Here is a 23,348-nt window from a genome sequence, read left to right on the forward strand (position 1 = left end):
CCTCACAGGCATCACAGCAGTGTCCTCCTCTGAAGGACATCAGACATGTCTCCCTCTTCCATCCTTGCTCTGACTGTATGGTACCTTGGCTGCGACCCTACCCTGGGTACCAGAGCCTTGTAGCTAACTTTGCATGATGCTCTGCTGTGGAAAACCGGCTTAATCTGAGTGTCTGCTGGTGTCCATCTCCGAGCTGGGCTGCTCAGGGGTTGCGTGGCTATCTCTGGATGGAGCTGCTTTGTGCCCTGGAGAAGGAGCCAAACAGTTCTGCTGGCAGAGCAGCATTTGGCAGTGGTGCAATAAGGCATTGAGGGCGCACGCTGAACAACAGGGGTTAAAAAATATGTTGAAGAACAACTTGTTAACTAAACATCATTCATCTGGGGCACTGCCAGGGGTCCTGTGGAAAATCGTCTATCACTGTATAGTTAAAGCTTGTATCATAATGCGTATATGCAAGCGGCACTGCATGGAGGCTATTCAGGTAGCTCTATTTCTGGCATTTTGTAACTTTTGAGTGCTTGCTTTTGCAACCTGAATAATGTTAAGTGTAGAGTTTGGGGTTCTTTTAGGGTGTAATTATTATCTCATTCTACATAATTTAACAGCATCAGGGCAGGAGACTTTTATCCAAGGCTGGAAGTAATTGTTGGGCTAGCTTGTTAAACAGCTGAGGCGACATGAAGGAAAGACAGGTGCGTATTTCCAGTCACATAATGGAGAAGAGGACCAGCCCACCCATGGGTGTGCATGCACAGCCTCTGCAGCGGGCAGGATGGCTTGTGAGCTTGGGGCAATGGTTATAGCACTGCCATGCTCTAGGCAGCTCCTGCAAACCACTGTACATAAGGGATAAAGATCACTACTGAGATATCTACACCACAGACACAGAAGAAATGAAGTGGCTATTTGGGACTTACTCAGTGCCGCGTGCCTGATGGCATGCCCAAGGTGGACTGCCACCTCCTGTCCTGCTCTTGGCATGGGGTGTGAGAGCTTTGAGGGTTATCTCAGGCATGGGGCAGCAGGGTTTGGGGGCCGGGCACGTGGTTCAGCCCTGCAGAAGGGTTAGTGGCCAATGGCTGTGTGAGAGGGCCCTGGATGCTCCTTCCTCACACTCTCCTTTGGGGACCTTTGAGTCATTTGTGGTAATGGGTCCATAGCAAGCTGCTGGTGGTGATGGCCAGCACCAAAGTCAAAGGGCTGGTGACACCAAGGCCTCCTTGCCCAAGCATCTTAATTTGGATTAGTGCTGATCCAGTTTACATGGCTCTGATGATGGGAAGTGGATGGCATTTTGGCTTTGCTTCTCCTGCTTTCCTGAATGTGTTGACCAGCATGGCCAAGTTGTGACCTGGAGAGGGGCCAGAAGGGGTGGGAGGGGACTCTGAAAGGGTACGAGGGAACAACAAATTTCCTAGATCATTAATTTGCTATTTGTGGACAGAATGTTATTGGCTCGAGATGAAGGCCTGCCAGAGATGGCAACAGAAACCTTGGACTGCAGGTGTTTTCCCTCCTTAAGGTGACTGCCCAGCAGCACAGAGCTAATGGCAGGACACCAGAAAATCAGGAGCAGTGAGTGCCTCCCAAATTCCTGCATGCAGACTTAGGGGGGCTCAGGAGCAGGCATCACTTGCTGTTGGGGCAAGGGCATCCGATACTGCCCAGGCTCCCCTGTGCCCCTCTGTGACATAGGCTGCAGTCCCTCACTCCTGGCTCCTGTCTCAGGATTAACCTGCTGGTCGGAGATATGTAAAGACCTGGTTCTGACAGGAGAGGATCTGAATTCCCTCTAATGCCAGTTCTAATTTTGGTGCTCCCTAATACAGGGAAAGCCCCCTGGATAGCTCTGCCCGGTGTCCTCCATAGGACGCTTTGAGTTAAGAGTGAAAAATGGTGTGGTGGAATATTAGCAGAAAATTAGGGGTTTTTTAAATGAGATTGATCAAATTCTCTACTCGCAGCCAACTCCATCACAGCTTCTGACTCTGCTCCTGTTCATTGACAAGCCCTGTACTCAGGGCACTTGCCTACCAGGTGTTGGGGTGTCCTTTCCCCAATGCCACTGGGCACTGCTGTCCCCAGAGCCCAGCCCAGTGTTTCTGCTGCCCTCTGTGTGGGTTTTGCAGCATTTGCAATCCCTCCTCACCTGCTGCCCAGCTGGTGGGACCCAGGTCTGCTGGTTTATCATGGTGCCTCCGGTGATTGCCGTGGGGATGCACCATGAGGGGACCTGAGCAGCTGAATACTCAGCCCTAAAGCTGCTGAATATCTCAGTGCTTGGTAATGCAGCGTGTCTCAAAGGCAGCTGATCCCATGTGTCCACTCTGTGCCACAGAGGAGGAGGTCTGTCTTCAACTTCTTGTCTTTGATAAACAGAGGAGAAAAAATCACCAGTGACTTCAGAGAAGGTGGACCCTTTGGGTCAGTAGAGTCGTGCTGGAAATGTTTCCATTGCAACTTTCTGCAACTTTTTTTTTTTTGAGGTTTGCCTGACACAAGCCTCTTTGACATGGAGGTTGCTGGTAAGTTAATGATGCTGTCCCAGCCCAGGTATGAGTGAATGCGAGCGGTGAGCACCTACAGAGAGCACCAGTGTGGGCAGCTCTGCTGCTGGAGAAAGTACTTGCTTTCCACATTGATTCACTCATTGGGCTGCTCTTGAATCCTGATTTGCTTGAAGTCAGTGGAGGTTTGGCTGCTGATCTCAGTGGACCAAGGTCAGATGTCCAGACTGGACGTTCTCTTTCCTTGGAAATTTTTCTTTGTTTTTTGGTTTTGATACTGAATTCTTAAAAATTTTACCATCTGGTTCGGTGGGACTAATAAGCAGCTACTCCTTGGGAAGCAGAGATTCGTGAAGGGCCATGCGTTGTACCCATGAAGTGAAATCCTGGGCATTATTTCCAAACAGGGCATGCCACCTGCACAAGAGTTTTGTGGCCTCTGACTTGCCTTTGGGCATACCTCCAGGGACAGGTCTGTCAGCAGGAGAGGTGGTGGTAGCTAGACCAAGGGTTGTGTGTCTGGTGTGTCCCGGCTAGTCAGACTGCAACACCCAGTGCTGCCTGTGCAGGGTGAGGCCCCCAAACAACTCGTGCCCTGGGAAATGCCCGCGTGGAAGCAGATGATCCTCGTTTCTCCTGAGCAAAGCAGAATGTCTCATTTATTCATGTTTGCTATTTGTCTTTTTCCCTGCCTGCTTTCCCACTCTTTCCTTGAGGCTGTTTAATAGAAACATTGGACTGATGGGACTTGCCCATGGCAGTTTACATGCTACAAAATAGCACTCTCTAGAATAGATTGCCTGGCCTGTGTTTTGCTATTGGGTGGGAGATAATGTCCAATACTTGGAGGCTGAGTCCCAGCAACTCCTCTGTGCCAGGGCGGGAGCTAGCATGTGCTGGGGAGGGAAGAGAGCGGCCGGTGGTGGGAAATGCGCTGCTGCTGGTACTAACTTGCTTTCCCACCCGTCTTTAAGCATGTGGTAAAGCGGTGCAGAGGAAGCAGCAACTAATTACACCAGGACTCCCTCCGTGTTGGGTTTTGCAGCTTTCTGCAGTTTTAGCAAACTCCTGTTGTATTGTTCAGCTGTCTTGCAGTATTAATGGCTTTGAACTCTTGCTTGTAAGGGGAGTGATTAAGGTGCTGCTGCTTAGTCATCACACTTTGCTTCCTACTTAATCTGTGATGAATATAGCAGAGCTTATGTGCATGGTGATTAAAACTGTAAGTGCTCTTCTTTCTTGCCCACTTGATTTTTGGGTCTGGAGCTGCCCAGCAGCCTCTGGCACAGGAGATACTTTGCCTGTGATTTGGATTTAAGTGTGCGGGTGGCTGGGTATTAAAAAGTGCTTTTATAATTAAATACAGAATAGTAATTGCAGTTATGCAAAAGAATAGCCAGGTTGGAGACTTTAAGGAGAGAGATGATGATGAAACCTCCCACCTTCCTCATATACATTATCACATGATATATTAGAAAGTCTACCCTAGGAGACTTTTTCTTGGACATTTTAGCCTAAGTTGTGTGGGAAGGATGTTTTCAGTTCCACAATATTTTAGCTGTTTTTTTCCTATCCTGCATATGGGATGAAAAATGAAAATCTTCAAAATTTTCTGCAAACTAAAAAACCTGAAAAAAATAAAGCTGGGTCAATATAAAGAGCTCAGTGGAATAGTGGCAGATCACTCCATTTCAGGTTCAAATTTTATTTGTGTATTATCTTCCAAGCCAAATTAATCTAACTTTTGGAACAAAATGGTGTATTTAAAAATGAAGCTTGCTTGGGGTGAACTGAGTGACAAACACAGTGTTTCAGCAGTTTTCTAACATTTTTCCCTATAATGCATTAGAAATGGAGGACACTCCTGAAAAAATAGCCATAATTTTTTTTTTTTTTGCAACCTATAACATGGCAGGATCAGCCCCTTCTTTACCAGAGGGGGTGAACATATCTGCTCCCCTAAATCTGACGTGCCTGACTCCTTTGGGAGATGCTTCTACTTCTCACCTGTTTTTCTTGAACTTCCAAAGTAAACAAGCCTTTTCTGTGTTTTGGATGAGAAAGCTGATTCCCCATCTCTGCTCATCTTTTTTTATGAGTCATTTGCTGCTCTTCTACCTGGAAATGGCCATGCTTTAGTATTGCTGGACATATAGAGTTTGCAGAGCATTTTAGAATGAGCATCTCTTACACTCTATATTACAATAAAATCACTAGACAATGAAATACGCTAAATTCTCACCTGAATAAAGGTAGTTCAGTTAAAAATATATACTCACTTACCAGCTCCCTGTATGAAAATGGAGAACTATAAAAAGTAGACAGGCTTCTATGGAGGGTTCTGCTAATGTTAACACATTTTTTCAGTGTTTGGAGAAATTTGATTAATTTAAAAAAGCCTGGTGTGAATTCACCTGGCAGCAGTTCCAATTTTTTTTCAGATCCTTTCTAAAGGACAAAAAGTCCTTTGTGTGAAATGAGGTTTGTTTTACATTCAGCAACTGCAGGTCGGGGCCAAAAAACAGCTTGTTGAGGGACTGGCATGTGGCTGGAGGCGGCACGGCTTTGCGGGGCAGTGCATGAGGCATTCGCCCCTCCTGTTTCACTGCAAATTCTCAAAACACAAGAGAGGACACAGCTTGGGAGAGCCAATGCATAATGGGCCAAGTGCTGTGCTGGCTGTGCTCCTGGGGCTAAAATGGCATGCTGAGTCCACCCACCCAGGTGTACTGGCCATGGGCTCTGCCCGCAGGGTCCTCCCTAATTGCAGCAGTTCAAACAATTGAGTTGTGTGGCCTGACCGCTCCATTTTGTGGGAAAACAAAACAAAACCCCAAACCCAAAATATAACAAAAAAAAAAAAACAACCCCCAAAACAAAAACCACCCAAAAAATTAAGCTGGTTTGGCTTAAAGTGCACATGAACTGCTCTTTGGAGCAGCAACATCTTCTGCAGGGATGTCTGCACCTGGGAAAGGAGCTGATGTCTGGTGGCCGCTGCCCCACACAGGTAATGATAATGGATAAACGCTCCTTTCCTCCTTCCCAGTGCCTCTGAATTTAGCAGCTGTTGTACTCTTTGAGGTAGGTGCTGTGCTTTGCTTTGCTCAGAGTAATGGTCAGTGATGTTCTCTGAGACAATGATCACCTGAGCCTGGCTGGAGCCTGTGCGGGGCTGCTGGTGGTTATGTCTGTGTGACTGATTCTGCACTTTGCTGATGGGTGAGAAAAATGGAAGAAAGAAAATGTGGTGCTGGTCAGCCTCAAAAAAATAAAATGTTCAAAATGTTTGGTGAACCGAGCAATTGCTGATAGTTTTGTTTCACGTCAGAGGAACTATTACATTTATTTTTCAAGCTTTCCTAATAAAAAACCTACCCCCACCCCTGGATTTTAAAAGGCAACATCAATTCAAACTGAAAAATGGAAACATCTTGTTTTCAAAGCACTGAAACAAAATAATTGATATTTAGCCCTGCTTTTCACTCTTTCCTGCACAACAAAAATGAGTTGGCAAAGTTTTGTATCCAGTTGTGAGATGCCACAAACTGTGGGTGGTTTCTTTCTGCAAAATTGAGTGCTGGGAAGTGACAAGTGTTCACTGGAGCAGAAAAGTGAGGTGTTTCCCAAATCTTTGCTAGATGATGAGCAGTACAGTGGCTAATGGAGAGTTGATGCTACTGTGCTCAGATGCTGAGTCTATGAAAAAATTGTGTTGCTGCAAAGATATTGGTTCAATCCACTTGAATGGCTGCAGCTGCTTTAATAAGGGCATGACTGTATGAGAAGGAAAATTAGCTGACCAATTTTTAAGGTGGTATTACCTTGAAATTGCCATTCCCTGTAGAGGTTATACTAGTACAGTTGTATTGCCGTAAAGTCACACCTTTCATAGTCAAACAAGCATAGGAATCTGCTTGGACAAGGCTTACACCAGTCAGTCCTTTCTCAGCAGCTTCTTCCATTGAACTCTTCTGTGGCTGGTGATGGGGACGAGGATGCGAAGCCAGCAGCATCCCCAGCCTTGCCTTGGGACTTCAGTCCCTTTTTGTCCCTCAGACTTGAAATCGCTGCATTTGCGTTTTCTTAAGATGTGTAGGCTCTTGTGTTTCCTGAGCCCTCTCTCCTTTCTGTATTCACCTCAAACTCACACTGGAGTTGGGTACACCTGCACTCTGGGTACATTTTGTGAGATAAAGTGACACCACCTCAATTAGAAAAGCTAAACCAAAATATGCTCTCCACTGTCCTAGCTGATGACATTTAGTAAGTCTGCTGCAAGGTGCCAAGTTTCAGAGTATTACAGCAGGGATGTTCACACTTCAGCTTCAGATTTAGCTGTTCCAGAATAGAACTAGGACCTGACATAAATAATCTAATTAAGAAAATAACAACTATTAAAAGGCCATGTGAATTTGGCACCTGGAATACTTATGTATGCTTTAAATCCCACAAGGGTGCCTCTCAGGCTCATAATGCCTTTGAATACTGCACTGCTCTTTTCATATTGCACTTTTCCATTCAGGGGTTTTGCAGCACTGATTGTTCCCTGCTGTCCCAAATGCCCAGCTGGGACATCAAGAGGTGAAATGTTTGTGCTGGGAAGAGTCAAGACTGGTCTCAGAAACATGGTGGATTTGTCTGATCACTGAATTTCGCTACTGTGTATTTCTCATTCATTTGAGCTGCCTACATGAACATCAGTTCCTTCTGCAGGGGATAAACATGCTATTAAAATGGAAGTAGAGAAAGAAATAGCACAGGGTAATGTCTCCTCTGAAACACAACCTCTCTTTGGGGCAGCAGGAGTTGTCAAAATCGTGTTTGCAGTGCTAATGCTTCAGTAGGGGGTTAACTGTGCCAGTGATCAGGTGGATAATTCCCTTTAAAATTATTGTTTTACCTCACTCCATCCAATTACTCAAGTTGTTTTGTGATCCCACAGATCTCTCTGTTAATATCAACAAAATGATTATAGACTGCAACAGCATCAAGATGTTTCACCCACAGGAGTGCTGGTGAAATGTTTATGGCGCAGCATGTTGAAAGCAGCATTTGACGTGTAAATGTCAGGAGCAATCAGCGTTCCTGTCACCAGAACCAAAATGCACAAATACAGGTGCTAAAAATGTCACGCCCACAACCAAAGAGCCACTTTATCACAGGCCATGTAAATCGTCATGTAAACGTCCAACATCAGTGTCCGTAATGGGGTGGAAAAGCTACCACAGCTCTTTGCTAGTGAGGCCGTGCACCATTTCTGATTTGTGAATCGCAGATGGCAACATGGTCCTTCCTTTGGCATCAGTGACCAAGCTGATGGCGGGGAGATGGATGAAGGACATCCATGAGGATGGCAACACCGGCCACGGATCAAACCTCTCTGCTTGAAGGGAAAACAACTTTGTTAAGGATGAAGATGCACCCTGGGAGCCACCTGGGCTGTCTAGAAATGGGTCAAGATGCCTCCTCGGCTGTGTGGTTCTGGGAGCCTCACCTAGATACCTCCGCTCTTGGCAAAACCTGCAGAATAAGGTTTTGTAACAACAATGAGCATCTGCAGCCTGGAGCCCCACGCGTCATGGGCACCAGGCGAGGAATCCCCATGTCCCTGCATGGTGGTACCCATGCCCGTGCAGCGGAGGGGTGGGGTACCATGGCAGTGGGGCCTTGGTCCCCCATTTCTGTCCCCCCATCCATGCTGGCACCTGGGGTGAGTCATGCTTTCTGCTGGTGGACGGGAGGTCGAATAAAGGTTGCTGTCAGTCCACCAAAGACTCTGCAACTCCAGTCCCACTGATGCCAAAGGTGCCCAGATCCACTGACGATGGTTTCTGTGAATCCCACGGATTGATCAAAACTACATTTTTGCAAATAAACCTTTATGAATTCCCTGTTGCATCAGCACTCTTCATTTTGTGGTAACAGAAGCTACAAAGAAAACTCTAATGAAACAAGCCAGATCTGAAGGCAGAAGATATTGAAATCTGGAAGATTTAATTTAATATTTTTATTACATATGTTTGGAGCCCTGATTATACCCCCACCCTCCAGGAATTTATTTACCTAAGGAAAATTATACTATTGATTACAAGATTGCAGGTTCATTTTCACTGCTGAGAACTCATTTTTTTACAGCTCACGTTACACTTGCATGACTTGTAAAGTTTTGTAACATCTTGAAATTTTTAATGCTACATTGCGGAAAGGTACTTACATATAGATGAACTAGGCAGGATACTTGCTTTGCAGTCTTTTTGAGGGGAAAAAAGTTAGTTTCTTGGTTTGAATAGGCCTGTAAATGATTTCTTTGAATTATTGGATAGTGAATTCACAGGGTGCTCACAGGAGCTGCCTTGCATTTGTCCTTCAGGCTGGGTACAAAGTGAGAAACTGCGAGAGATGTCTTTGAAACATAACATAAGAAGGAATGCTTTCTACAGGGGAATAAAAATAAATTATGCAGAAATCGTGACTATAGTGTGCATGAAATTATACTGGCAAGATCCCCATGGTAAATATTTGACAGCTAGGACAACATCTTATTCAGAATCTCAGTTTTTCCAATAAATCATTGCACCTGGGCCGTTTAAATCATAATTCATGTCAGCCAGCACTGCATATTGAGTTAAGGTCAGGAGAGATTTCCAGGTGTATTATGATGATTATCTAACAATTCAGTTAATAGAGCCATAGAATTGGATGAGATTTTTGTCAATTCTGATGTCACAGCAACAGAGACTTTTGACCGAAACAATATCATAAATATTGGATAAGATCCTGCAGTGCTGCTCCTCCATGTTATGATATTATCCAACGATGAAGGTTATAAATACATTAGTTATACTGTTCACTTTCCAGTTGGTAAAAACAAAGGAAAAAACCCCCATAATCAAGTTCCAATACACAACTAGATATAATATAGCTTTTTCTTTATATATCTGTATATATATCAAGTAAAAAAATTTAAAATAGTTGGAAGTAAAAAATGAAAAAATAGCTGATTGTGTTATTTTTTTCTTTACAGTGATATGGTAGCAAATACAAGACAAATGAGTAATAAACCTTTATATAAGGTGTTCTGGTCCCATCTCCATCAATAGGGCTCAGACTAGAATAGAAAATGGAACAAGGTGATTTTTGTTTTTTGGCTACAGCTTCTGCAAGTGACAAAGATGATGTTGATATGGCAGAAGGAAATTATAGCACTAAATAAAACAAAACTCCAAAGTGTTTTCCAAAAGACCTTAAACACCATAGTGTAAAATTTACTTCTGAACTGGGGGAGCAACGACAAAGCATCACCAAGTCCTACTTAGGCTGAAAATACTGTATGCTTATCCTGGCCTCAAAATACATCCCTTTTGTGCCATCTTACCATAAAAAAACCCTATCAATGCTTTCCCCCTCCCCTGCAGCCAATAATAAAAAGGCAAAGCCACAAATCCATGGAATGGACTGAGCCAGATGTGAGACCTCAGTGATGCGCAAGTGGTTGGCTGCCCTTTGTCCAGCAGTGAATTTCTCCCAGAACCCTTTACATTGAAAATGTCAATTAACTAAGCTTGGCAAATGGTCACACTCAGCCCTATTTTGGCTGTAGAAAAGACAGAAGTACTAGTCTCAGCATAAAACGAGGTCATGTAGATGGTCAACACAAAACAGTATTTTTTTCAATTGTCTGCATAATAATAACATCATGTTTGCATATAGAACAGCTTTTGCATTATTGCTCTACTTATAAGAATATAGTAAGGAACTTATAACAGACTTGCACGTTACAAACTTAAGGTTCTTTGGTGAAGAATGAGAAAACAGTATTTTCGCTGTAATTAAATCTCGGCAAGTTTTCGTTTTTATCTGTTGATCCTTTGGATTCTCTCACAGAGGAGGGAAAGGTATTGAGTCAGCTTTACCATTGCAACGATGGCAACCCCGCCGATCATCATGCAGGTGGGCCAGAAGAGGGAGTGGAACAGCACGTTGGAGCTGTACAGTTTGGTTAATATCACGTTCTTCTGAACGCCTTCGGGGTCGTAGAAGCAGGAGAAGCGTTGGTACTTTCTGAAGTTTTCCATCACAACGTTCACCAGCGACATGGATTCCTCATAATTCTTACCGCACTTGGGTATGTATGAACACTGGGAAGAAATTAGGGGGAGAAAAATGCATCTCCAAACCAGATACAATATCTGTTTTCAGGTGGCAAGCAGGAAAATCTCAAGATGATTATGCTTTTCATAATAAGAGTGGAATACTATTAAGCTAATAATAAATTTATCACAGACAAAACTCAATATTTTGCACATCTACAGAATTTCCCATTGGAGAACCTCCAAGCGCTGTACAAACATTAATGCTTTAATCTACACAGCGGCCTCGTGAGATAGGTGAATATATTATTATTGCTAATTTACACATGCAAAAATGGAACTGATGAAGTATCTCTTCATCTTAAGTGGCATGCATATGCTCGCAGTTAGATGAGTAATTGACTCTTTGTAAATACAAATCTGGTAGTTCAGATCTCACTTGGATCAGATCAAAGTGATCATAGTGGGCACAGGAGTTCACTCACAGAGGAGAAGGCTGAGGAGAGGGCTTTATACAAATGTTCCCGTGGGGGTAAATGCCTTAACTAGGGACAAATAGATAGTCTAGAAAAAAACACAGTTTTCCTACTGACAACCCAGAAGACTTTCATTCTAGCTCTAGCTGAAGATCAGCCTGGCTACCAGGACGGCTCTTAGTCTTGTTTTTGCTCTTGACCCCAGCGTAAGTCCAACAGTTCCTTCTCTCTGAAGATGCTGCTTGAATTTTAGGCTCAGTCACAAAGAAAAGAAGATTTTGGGGCGGCTCTATCTAACACAGTTTCAACCTAGCATTCCCAAAGAGTACTAAAACCAAGTTAATTAAAAAACTAGCTTATGGAGTCCCTGCATTGAAGATATTCCATGGGACACGTAGGACGGTGGACCCGGGCTGTGCTGACCATTCCCTGCAAAGAGTTAATGTGGGCTGGTGAGGTGGTGGGCAGACACACAAAGATTGAGACCACATCTGGATTTTGACCTAGAGCAGGAACACCTGAATTTGCTATTGCTGCTGCTGGTCTGGAAGAGGATTGATGGGAGCAGCTCAGGGCCCCTCACTCCCTCCTCTCTTCTAGACACTAACACCCCTCCACACCTGAAGGTTTTCTACACCTGCACAGGATTTTGATTAAATTCCCTGCCTAGCCAAGAACTGCTTCAGGACAGGGGGAAACCTGCTGCTCAACTTCTTGTTGAACGTGCATGGGAGGACCCAGCAGGTCATTGTTCCCTGGCAGTTATGGGGTGATTGTGGGTCCCCACCATGCTCCCTGCCTGCGCTGCTGAACCTCCTTGTCCTGGGTAAGCACCTAAAGTAGTTCCAGATAATTTAATGAGAGAAATTGAGTTTTGCAAAGGAAAAAAAGATGTTTTGATTAAAATAATGTGACCCATGGCTTTTGATTATTATTGTTTTAACGTATATACTTTATAAACATCCCTCGGTTCTTTTTCATGACTACGCTATGACTTTTTGTAACGTACTGTAACAAATCTCTAGTCCTAATAATGATCAAGGGATTAACCTCACAACAGGATTTGACTGATTCATTGGCAAGTTTATTAGCACAGAATAGAATTTGAAGCGTGGCAGAAAGATTGTCTGGTGTTAGCAGACTGGAGCATTAAGGGTAGAGCGTGGCAGCACTGCCATTATGAATATTTCATAGAGCTCTAGAAATTAAAGATGGAAAATATCAGAGCAGTAATATCTCATCCATCTTCCTGCTGGTGTAGGTCTGCTCCCTCCAGGATATTCTCTTGCACTCTGCCCAGCTTTGTCTTAAATGTCCAAAGCCACAAGCCCTCTCCCAGTGCCTATGACTCTTTAATAGATCATAATCTAATAAGTAGGGGAAATTTTTCACTGAAATTTCTTTTTTCTCATTTTCTTTTACTAAACTCTGTGCTATCACTGTCATAACAGCAGTATTTCCAGCCTAGATGGTTTTTTTGTTGTTTTTTTTTCTTGCAAGTTTGGTACTATACATTTTTGTTTCTTGAAGTCCCAGCTGTTACTATCCTGAGCAAGGAAATTAAACGAGGACTTGGCCACTCTTGCCAAAGTCCAGCCCTCTCCCCTTGACAGAAAACAGCAGGCACATAAAAGCCCAAATGATAACAGATTCCTGGATTCAAAGTCTGTGGAAATGTCCCAAGAGTGCAGCAGGGGGAGGTCTGACTTCCTGCAAGTCTAAGTATTTTCCAAGCATTTTCAAAGGAGACCTGATGCTGAAGCAGAACTTGAGGTGTTACCTCCTAACACCTGATGGCACAGAGCCACCAGATGTGTCAGGCTGGTCAGGCTGCCCATGACGTGAAGGTCTGGGAGCATGAAGCTGTGAAATGCAATTGTGCAGGGGAGGTTGATTTACTTTGCCTCTCAGCCAGGCTCCTTGTGCTGAAACCGTCTCTCTCCAGACTATGGTCTCCCACGCACTCTCCAAGACATGGGTGCCCTTTACTCCATATGCCATCTGCCTCATCCCGGTTCTCCTGAGCTCCTGGAGGCATCTTGGCCTCAGCTTTGAGGAGCTCCTCGACGCAAGAAATCGCTGTGTGCATTAAGTTGTGGTTGTGGGGTGCTCCTGACCTCCTTTCACTCCTCGGCTTCCCCAGCGAGATCCCAGGGATAGCACAGGGCTAACTCTGCTGTGCTGCAGAGGTCATGGGCAAGCAAGTAGGTAGACATGGATAATGGGATGTTTTCAGTGTTTTCTTTGGTTTGATCTTCATTTAGTTTTCTCCAATGCCTGGCAGGGAATTTTATATCTACAATTTTTATGCTGTACCTGTGAAGGTAGACTACTAAATCTATGCTGTTCTATTACACCTCTGCATTGTCAAACACTTGGAAATCTGCACATCTGAAAGTAAACAATGTCTGGCTCTCTACCTCACGTGAGGATTCTGTGACACAAAGTGAGAAAAGTGGTTCTTGTGTTACTTGCAATCTGATCACAAGAAGGACATACTAGGCAGTTACAGAGAGAACTTGTTATTACATTTCCAGCTCAGCTTTTCTGATCTAAAGTACTGGATAGGTAGCCTGTATGAACCACCTCTGGACATGTCCAGCCCAATGCCCTGCTCAGTGCAGAGTCACTCAGGGACTTGTCCAGTCAAGTTATGAATATCTCCAAGGATGGAGATCAGACAACACCTCCAGGAAAGCTGGGGGCAGTTTCACTTAAGACAACGAAGTTACACCGACAACCCTATTGCCAGAGAGGCCCCCAGTTCAGGCTGGGCAGTGAAATACATGGCTCTTGTCATATGTCTGTGGTTGGGGTGTATGTCCCTGTCACACTGAGCTTGGAAGCTGGGACTGGAAACTTTGATAAGTTGTGCTGTGGCAATCTTTGTGAGAAAGTGATCAGGACGCCAATTTACACCTCTTTTGGAAAGTGCAACAGGTTTGAACCGAGGGCTGAAGGAGGAGCTTTGTGCCTGTGTTGGCCTAATATTGATTCCTGAAGACTGAATTCTCCAGCCCCAGCCCAGAAATGGGTCTGCTGGGAACTGCAGCTGAACATTGCTGCTCCCCCGGCGCCAGGCAAACTCCTCCCTGGGTTGTAAATACCTGAACCTTCAGTGGGAAACCGTGAGATCCCCCATCATTTCTTAGTCTCAGGCACTTATAGATGGCATAACGGTGATTCTGGTGATTAAAGCCTGCTTGTTTTCTCACTTATGGAGCATGGGTATAAATCTGCAGTAGCTCTGATGACACAAAAAGAATCAAAATGATATAGTACGAGATTGAAACAGGGCCTCTAGAACTGCTTTAACTACTGCAGCCCTTCCTCAGGGTGACAGCCTAGCTCCATGGTCCGGGTGCGAGGGGACACCGGCCAATTTACCTCTCCCAGAGGCTGTTACAGCCTCTGACAGCTGAGAAAGGAAAGTGTAGCTGTGAAAGCATTTAAGCTGCTATGGTTGTAGTATTGACGAGGGGCTGGGCTTGTCTTAAAGGCTAGAGATAAAGTATGCACAGAGAGAGCAATGAAAAGCCATGATAAACCTTGTGTGCTTTCCTGGGAGACTCGAGCAGCTCGACTGGTATCCATTTACTTCCCACTGATTCCCACCGGAGACTGGCAGCAGCACACTGTAGATCTCAATATAAATTGCACCTACTCCTTACCACACCTTGTGGGACAACAGCTACATTAGACAGCAAGTCTCCTAGATTAATCATTATTTAAAATCAACATGCATTTTGCTCCATCCATGCTAGCTGGCGGGGAGAGGAGAGAGACAGGCTCCAGGTGCTGCTCTGTGTGTGCAGCAGTGCTCAGTGAGGCAGAGAGGTTGGCGGGGGGCATGCTGACCTTTTGAAGGTCACTGGTGTTGGCCTCTGAGGGTAAGCACCGCGCTCTGCAACGTCCCCAGTCATGTTAGGTCTCAGTGAGCCAGGGATGGCTTTTTTGTTTGTTTATTTGGCAAGGAGAAAGATAGGAAATGCAGACCTGAGTAGGTGGACGGAGGGACACAGCTAGCACCCAGCTGGGGCATCACAAGACCAGCTGTGCTCAGGGCTGCTCGTCCTGCTGCACGGGGCTGCTCTCCAGCCGGGGGAGAGGGAGCACCCATCCAGGGAGCTGAGATGGGTTGTGCTGATCTGAGCTTGGAGTCTCTGCTGATCCCAGCCAGGCACAAGAAGCAAGGTATTTTATAGACATTGTAAACTTCCATTCAAAACTGTGTTTGGATTCAGGTCACATAGCCAGCAGCATGTCAGGAAAACCTAGGAATCCTCCCGAGAGCAGAGCTTAACCTGTAAAACAACCTTGGGCAGGAGAAGTATTAACTGTGCCTACAATAAATTAAGAGGAGGTGGCATCTGGGAGAATTTCAAAGTCCATTTCAGCAAGCAAAAATCATCAATAACAGAATGTGGAGGTTTATGCTGAATCTCTTGATTTATTTGAATCCAGTGGAGCACAGAGACCGATATCTGATCTGTTTTAATCAAGTTGCGGCATGAGCATCACTGGATTTTGCTTCTGCCCCAGCAGAAAGTGGGGTCTGTCCTGCTGCAGGCTTCATGAATGGTAAGTGCCTCTTCTTCACTGACACCGAACCGGAGGGGAAGATGGGGGCATTCTTCTCCATTTCACACTTCAGATCCAGAGGACTTCGTCTCTCAGCCACGGGAGCTAATTATCCAGCAGAATAACCGGCCCAGTGCAACCACGCCGTGCTTTGACTAATTTTAATATCGCTTCATCTTAATATGCAGAAGTAATTTGGTCTACTGAACTGCTGCCATAAATAGAAACACAATAGGTTACATTGTCAGCAGTCTGAACTGGGGCTCTGCTGTTATGGGCTGTGCTTTGCCAAGCACCCATAGTTTGGGGTTCAGTGACTTTGGATAACTAAGTAGTTAATGCAAATCTGGCACCTGTAAGTCTAATGACTTAGTTGTGTCCTGGCTCACTGCAGCTTGCAGTCTTAGGTACCCAGGCGCTGTAGATACAAAGAAAGGAAGGTGGGGAGAGGGACATTTCTTAGTCCGATCCTGCCTTGCTCTGCGGAGGCAGCAAACAGCCACCTGCGAAGAGGCGGTCACTTGCCTGGGTGTGATGCACAGCACTGCGTCAGCTGCACAGCTGTGGCTGCGGGCTGGCGGGGAGATGCCTTCTGTGCATCCTCTGCGTTCATTATAGCCTCCAGACAGGAGCTGTCTCCATCCCACCTGGATGGACTTATGCTGGATTTTGTACTTGCTGAAGCAGAGAGAGGAGTTCTTCTGTAGATTTGTTAAAAATCATTTTTTTGGTTCAATCGGGGAAGTTGTGCAAGAAAGGTAGGCTGACTCCTTAGCTTATACATGCCCAAAAGCCAGGCCTTTTATTTTTATGCTGCTGCTTTTATCTTGACAGTCCCTGCCCAGCAAACTTTCAGCATCTTTTGCAGGGGTAAGTACTGTGCCTTGACCCCAGTGGCACAGCTGACCTCAGCGGAGATGCTCAGGGAGCAGAGATTGTCACCAGAGATGGAGACAGAGACACATCTGCTGTTAGATACAGGGCTCTTGTCTCTCCCCGTCGCCTTGCCTGGCCCTGTGGTAATAAGACCATTTCTGTTCTCACTGCCGCGGATGCTCTGTGCACATCACTAGGGGTGTTCGCTATCATGCAGAGCCATATCCGGGTGGGAGGTGACTTGTCCACAGCTTCACAAGGATATCAATGTGACAAGTGCTCAGCGCTAGCCTGCACCTGTAAAGCACTGGCAAAGGATGAGGGAGGGTCCAGCCCCCGGGGCCACCATCCTGTGCAGGATGGGCAGCGCTCTATGCATGGGATGGAGGTGGAAAACTGCCCCCTCCAGAGATGTGAGCTCAGTTTGTGCACTGATTTCTGCTTTCTCTGCTCCATATTTACCAGGGAAGCAAGAGCTGGAAGCCTTGTATTGCTTTAAAGTGAGGAATGGGTATAATAAGGTAGGCAGCCCTCCAGAAACCCATTTAGGAAGAAATTTTATTCCATGCTCCTACCTCAGAATTAATTTTCATTGTTTCCTCGGTGTGGTAGAGCAGAAGCTTCTGGCCAGAAGAGGTGAGATTAACGTACACCTGGAGGCAGGGGTACTGAGAGATTTTCCAGCAGTCTGGACCACAGCTAAATGAGCAGTTGAAGGTTTCTGTGATGGATGCATTGAGAAGCGAGCACTGAGCCTCTTCTGTCCAGACACTAAGTAGGAAAAAAAGAGACGTTAGGGCATGGCAAGAATGGGCAATAAGCACTAAACACAGCTCAGGCTTTCCATCAGGGATATAGCAGGGGGCATCTTGTAGGAGATGATACATGTTGCAGAGCTTTGAGCAAAGGCTGGACTTTCTCACGTCACACATTGCAGACAGATTATATTATTCTGTAGTACCTAAAGTTTGTGCTTTGGGCACAAAAATACCTGATTCACTTATGTCTATGTATAAATGAAAAGGGAACTGGAACTTTTATTCTGGAGAAGGTATATTTGAAACCAAAGGAAATCAGCAGACATATCAGGGAAGAAAACTGAGCAGCCTGCCCTGGGAAGAGCACAACACACACAGTGCTGCATGACGGGACACGCTGGACCAAGACTTGACGGTTAACCACCAAGTCCAGTTCAATTTAAAGTGAAGGCTGGGAGGGCAACTTTGAATTACCAGGGTGTGTATATTCATATGCATGAAGACACAGTAACACACAAGTGGTACCGCGTGCAGTCCCACCTGTGGAAAAGCTTTTTCTAGAGGCAGCTTGCTTGGTTTTCCATAAGTTAAGCCAGGTGATGTAATCGTTCTGGAGGATTTCAGCTTATCTCCAGTTCACCAGAGGCTAAAACCGGAATGATGGAGCCTGGCTGTGCACTGGCAATGTTCACTTGGGTTTCTTGCGTACATTTAAAAATCTACAGCTGTATTTTCCTTAGCAATGAGAGCAGTGGGAATGGCACACTGAGGGCTCTGTGCGAGGCCCTTCATGGTCTTGGAGAAAGGTTTCACCCCAGGGCTCCCCTTTAGCCCTGCTCAGCCCCTCGGCTCACACCCAGTGCAGCTGTCCTGCCCCTCCCCATGAATGGGCTGAGGGTCTGCCCATCCCTTGCCAAACCTACAAAAGGCTTTACATGGTAAGTGATATCAAAGATTTCTGACTAATTTTCTTGGTATTTTACTCTGGCAGTAATTCTGCTTGTATATTCCGTTTTACATTTATATTAAATTATGCTATGATTTCTGGGGGGAAATCAAGTGAAAGGATTTTTTTTTCCCTTCCCAGGCAGTATTTTTTTGGAGGGGTATTGCTGTCTGTAAAGGAGAACAACCCCTAAGGAGATCTGGCTGTGTGAAGAGAAGTGACAGCAAAGACTCCTAGGTTGTCTTCTCCTCACTTTCACCTTTTTGACTGCTGTTTTATTCATGCATGGGGGTAATAAAGTAACACCTGCCTACAACGGACTTGTGAAGATGGAATATTTGATACTTCGTAGGTGTTTTGATATCTTCTGGCAATTTTTCACATGGTTTGTAATATAAATCATCTCTTTCCACATGAGCAATTTTGACCTTAGCAGCCTCTGCAACTGACCCTGATATTGCTGAAAGGTCTGGGAGAGCAATTTGGAAAAGCAAATGCTCTTGGATACTTAACAGGTCTTGATCTCTGTTTTCAAAATCTAAACTTTGCCGGGATTTAAAAGGGACAAATACCTTTATCGCACAAATAAGATGCTGCAAATCAGTACAGTTCATCCTCAGGCATCGCTACTTTTTCCGTATTGTTGCAGGGTCAAGAAGGAATATTTTCCTGCAGGTACACTAATATAATTGAGGATGTTCAAACCAGTTAACTGTAGGCACTTATTGTATATGGCTAGAGAAGAAGCCTGTGGTGCATAAACCAAAATGTGCCAGGTATTGGCCGCTGCCTCAGGGTGGTTTTGGGCATAACAGACTAATGTTTTGATCCCCAATTACACAGTTTTCATTCTAACTCCACTGATCAGGGCAGAAGAAGTATGGTTGACAGTCTTATTACAGCCTGGGCTGGATTTTAAATAGGGCTGGTGCTTGAAAAGTGATTTCAAATGCTGCTAATGAATCACAGGCCAAACCTTCTGCTCTGTGGCAGAGAAGGAAGCCAGAGAAGGCCTCAGAAAAATTAAGTGCAGTGCAGTAATGATGAAAGGCGATCTTTCACTTTCAGCAAATTACTATATTTCAGGAGGATTTCACTTGTTAAAATGAAAGTAATAACCTACGTGGAAAACTACATGCTACAAAGCAGCTTGATTTCTTTCCCAAATTAATTCTCCATTCTTCATTTGAAAGTGTGCTGTTTCCTGAGGCTGCTAAATATTTTTGCTGTTTTCTCCTGAGTTTGACTGGGCTTTGAAGCAGCATCCCCTGAGAGGCTTACAGGGTTCAGCAGACTGCTGACCAGCTGATACGGATATTACACAGGCGTTAAACTGTGACAAGTCTAAAGCCTACGGATCAAGATGTCGTCAAACAGGGATCTAATTCTTCCCTCACTTATGCCAGTATTACTCATCTCGCTTTCACTGTAGTTATGCCTAATTTATATTGGGGTAAGGAAGTGGAGAATCAGGTTTATGTTGACCAAAGGAAAAATTATAAAACTTTAATAAAAAGAGTCAAAGGAATAAGCCATGAGAAGTCAGCTGAAGCAGACAGTGTGAGATCAGGGTAACCATCATGAAATTACCTTTGCATGTAAGACCGCAGCAGGGTGATTCCCAGGAGAAAGTACATCATGATAGAGCACACCATCATGGTCAGCCCGAGGAGTATGGCCCGGTCTTCTCCGGCTTTTAGGGCTGTGACTGTTTTCCTTTTGTCCAGTAGATCATGATCCCTGATTTTTTGGTAAATATTTCTGAGGTTGAAAATAATACATTCTTATGTGAAGTTCATATTTAACCAATGAACCCTCTACAAGGTGGGTAGTTCCACCTCCATACCCATCTCGTGAGAGAGAAAGGCTTAAGGGTCCTCAGGTGTCCTTTTTCATCGGATTCACTCTGACCTAGTGGAAATTTATTAATCTCCAAAATAAATTACAGCCATTTCTGAAAAGGTAAAAACCTCTTATAGCAAATATAAAAATTAGACACTTGTGACAGCTCAGTAAATCCTTCTTTGGTACAGCTTCATTGGCTCAGTTGAATTATACCATAGGTGAATTTGACCTGTCAATGCCAGCTTAGGCCACTAGAAGATGTTTAGTTATATGAGGTGTCTTTTCTTCAGTTGAATATGGTAACAGGTCTTATGTTACCATATGTAGAAAATAGCCTGAAGAAAGTTGTCACTAAAATTATCTGAAAGGATCACATTCTTTTTTGATTCCCTACAAGCTAGTGGCTTGGGTAATTTTTCACCCTCAGTGTGACTCAAAGCCCATGAAATACTATGGGGATTTTACAATTGATTTCTGTGGGTTTTTTGTTTGGAAGCTTATTTACTTTATTTATAAAATAGCTTTCTGGAAACGCAGTTACTCATTACAGTGAAAAACCTTGCAGAAAATTATCCACCAAAGCTGTTTGTTATAGGATTAAAAAAAAGAAGATACAACAAACCATTCCCCTTCAGCAGAGAGTCCTTTGCATTTTCTAACCATAAGTCCTTCTTTCATCTCCGAGCCTTTGATGATTCAATGGGTCATGAGGACACAATGGTGAAGAAGGAAGTATTTGAGTACATTTCAAACACACTCAAACTTTGTGGGTTTAAAATGTACTTACAGACCTGAGGCTGGTCAAAATCTCCTGTGTTTTCTGTTACGGTTCTTTTGAATCATCCAGGCAGCACCCGAAGCATGTGAACCGCACACCTCTGAGCCCTGGCACCACCATAACATGGACATAGTAGTACACGTGGAAGAAGTTCCTCTTCTACTGTCTGCAAAATGGCAGGTGAGCAACATCAACATCACTTTGGGCTCTAGCAAACCCACCACTCATTTAAGCTGAAACTGCCAAGTTTCACTCAACCTTGGAAAAAAGCGCTGTGTGTCAGACAAACCATATAACTTACATTCAGCAATAGGGGCAAAGAAATAGAGTTCAGACAGATGTAAAATCATACATAAACACAATATAAACAAGAAAATAGGTTTAATCATAAAATCCCTGAAACTGGAGTTGAATTTGTATTTAGATGATGAGTCATAGTGAGGAAAAGCACATATGGTGTGGGGTTTTACAGGAAAAATTTTGCTTAGATGGTACTGCAGTCGATAGTCTCCCATACCTAAGACCCCTTGAGGTTTCTTCATCCAACTATAATTTACATCTTTAGATGTCCATGGTTTCTCTTCAGAACCATCTTTAAAGCTTGCCAATGTTTTCCTAGTTGGAAATGAAATGGTAATTCAACCTGTCAAATTTTTTTCTGGTGCTGGGGAGAAAAAATATGTTGTGAACTGGCAGATGCAATTGCCTTTAAAGAAGTAATGTAGAGTAATAATCTAATGTTACTTTTCTATTATTATTTATCAAACTGTATTTAACTCTGAGAGCTGCTATTAGGATTTGCATTGCTCCCAAATGGAAGCAGGCAGGAAGGCAGAGATTGTCATGCAGTTCCAGCACATTAACCAATCACACAGCATAACTTATGTCAGCGTGTAGACATAAAACAGAAACAGTGCAATCGCTCACTAATGTCACCAGAGCAGCTAGGACATAAAAGGGATACAAATGGACAATTTAAAAACAAATAGCTAATTGAGAATGGTTACAAATACTTCCCATGTGGCCTTGAGCCAAGAAATGTGCAATGAGAGGTAAAAAAGGATGGACTGAAGGGTATGTTGTAGGAATGATTTATCTGGCAGGTGACTGGCAAAGGGGACAGTGTGCGGTGACCACCTGCCAGGCGGATCTCCCATGCTCGCCTGCTATGGTAAATAAAGCTAAACAAAGCTCTGCCTTGGGGGCCACACTCGGAGCAGTCGTTCGGTTGCTCTTTTGCAAATATTTGTTATTCAAAGCCCCGAACAACAGGAAAGTGGTAGCCTGGTGCACCTTACTGAGGGCTTTCTCCTGAATCCCTGCCAGGAGTCAGTCTGGTAACACACGCCAAGGCGTGCGGTGGCATGGCACGTGCCAGCGCATGATGCACCGGTCCTGACGCAGCCCAGGAGAGACGCTGAGTAACCGTTCCTCCTTCTCCTCCCCACTTGTGTCGGTGTTGGGGAGGTGCCAATTTGCTCTGGATGATACTGGGAACATCTGCTATTACCAGACTTCACGTTTTTGCCCCTGAGAGCCCTGGTTTTGGGGGACATGATACGCTGTGCAGAATATTTTGCCACTAAGAGAGCAGCCTTGTCATCTCCTTAGCTGGAGCAGCAGTGGAGGCCTGCACACGTGTGTGCTGCTCTGTGAGGGAGATTTTGTGTACGTGTGAACTTTTGGCACAGCCCAGGGACCTCTTTCTGCTCGGTGAGCTGGAAGAGCGCCATGCGTAGCCGGCTGATTTTGGATCCCAGGACTGCACAGCCACAATCAGGTGACTGCTGCAGTGTTTTTAAGTACAGATCACTGCATCCCAGACACTACTCATCTAGGTGACTCCATCTAATACTTATGATTACCTGTGATCACTCCCCAAAAATGACACCGAGGGGGGCTGTTTGTTTTTAAAGAAGTCCCAGCTGTCAGAACATGGGGTCTCTCTGCCCTGTGCAAAGACATTTAATAGAAAGCAAGCCTCCAAGGACAAAAGGTCTTTGCTTTCCTGATTGTTTCCAAACTGAAGTTCTCCCCTGCTAAATCTCTGTGTTCCTTTTGCCAAATCGCTCAGAGGATATGGGCTGGCTGCTCTACCCGGGCTCAGCTGCCAGAGAGGAAATCTCGGCTGTGACCATGCCTGCTGGGGACAGAGCAGAGATTTCCCTCTCCATATCTCTGCACAGCAGCAGTGCGGGGATCCCTCTGCAACGTGGTCAGCAGCTCCTTACGTGATCTCCAGAGGAATGCTTAGGGAGGACCTGTGTGATGAAATTAGGCAGCCCAGGTTACGTTACTCAACCTGAACATGAGACAGTCAAGGAGAATTACAGTGCCGGTTTAAGCGTACTGGCCTTAATAAGAAATTCTACGTCTTCTGTAGAGTTACTCATATTTGCTGCAGCCAAGACCTTTCTTTGCCATCATGAGGAACGTGGCCTTTTAGCGCTCGGTTATGTGAAGGATGAGGCATGCCATGTGCATC

At 44.8% G+C, this 23,348-nt stretch overlaps 1 protein-coding gene across 7 annotated transcripts in view; it reads right to left on the reverse strand.

The window, feature by feature from the left end:
* Window positions 1–8,488: 8,488 nt before the first annotated feature.
* The window catches only part of KCNMB2 (potassium calcium-activated channel subfamily M regulatory beta subunit 2), a 159,200-nt gene continuing 144,340 nt past the window's right edge, over window positions 8,489–23,348 (reverse strand). For 5 of the 7 annotated variants that reach the window (XM_076341342.1, XM_076341338.1, XM_076341339.1 and 2 more), the window contains 3 exons: window positions 19,831–20,001; window positions 17,112–17,307; window positions 8,489–10,651 (listed from right to left, as the gene is read on the reverse strand). In XM_076341342.1, the coding sequence (XP_076197457.1) occupies window positions 10,367–10,651; window positions 17,112–17,307; window positions 19,831–20,001 (652 nt within the window). In that variant the 3' untranslated portion in view covers window positions 8,489–10,366. The remainder of the gene's footprint in view (window positions 10,652–17,111; window positions 17,308–19,830; window positions 20,002–23,348) is intronic. The other 2 variants (XM_076341343.1, XM_076341340.1) reach the window with 1 other exon arrangement.

The sequence above is a fragment of the Aptenodytes patagonicus genome, chromosome 6 (assembly GCF_965638725.1).
Source record: "Aptenodytes patagonicus chromosome 6, bAptPat1.pri.cur, whole genome shotgun sequence".
Lineage (NCBI taxonomy): Eukaryota > Metazoa > Chordata > Aves > Sphenisciformes > Spheniscidae > Aptenodytes > Aptenodytes patagonicus.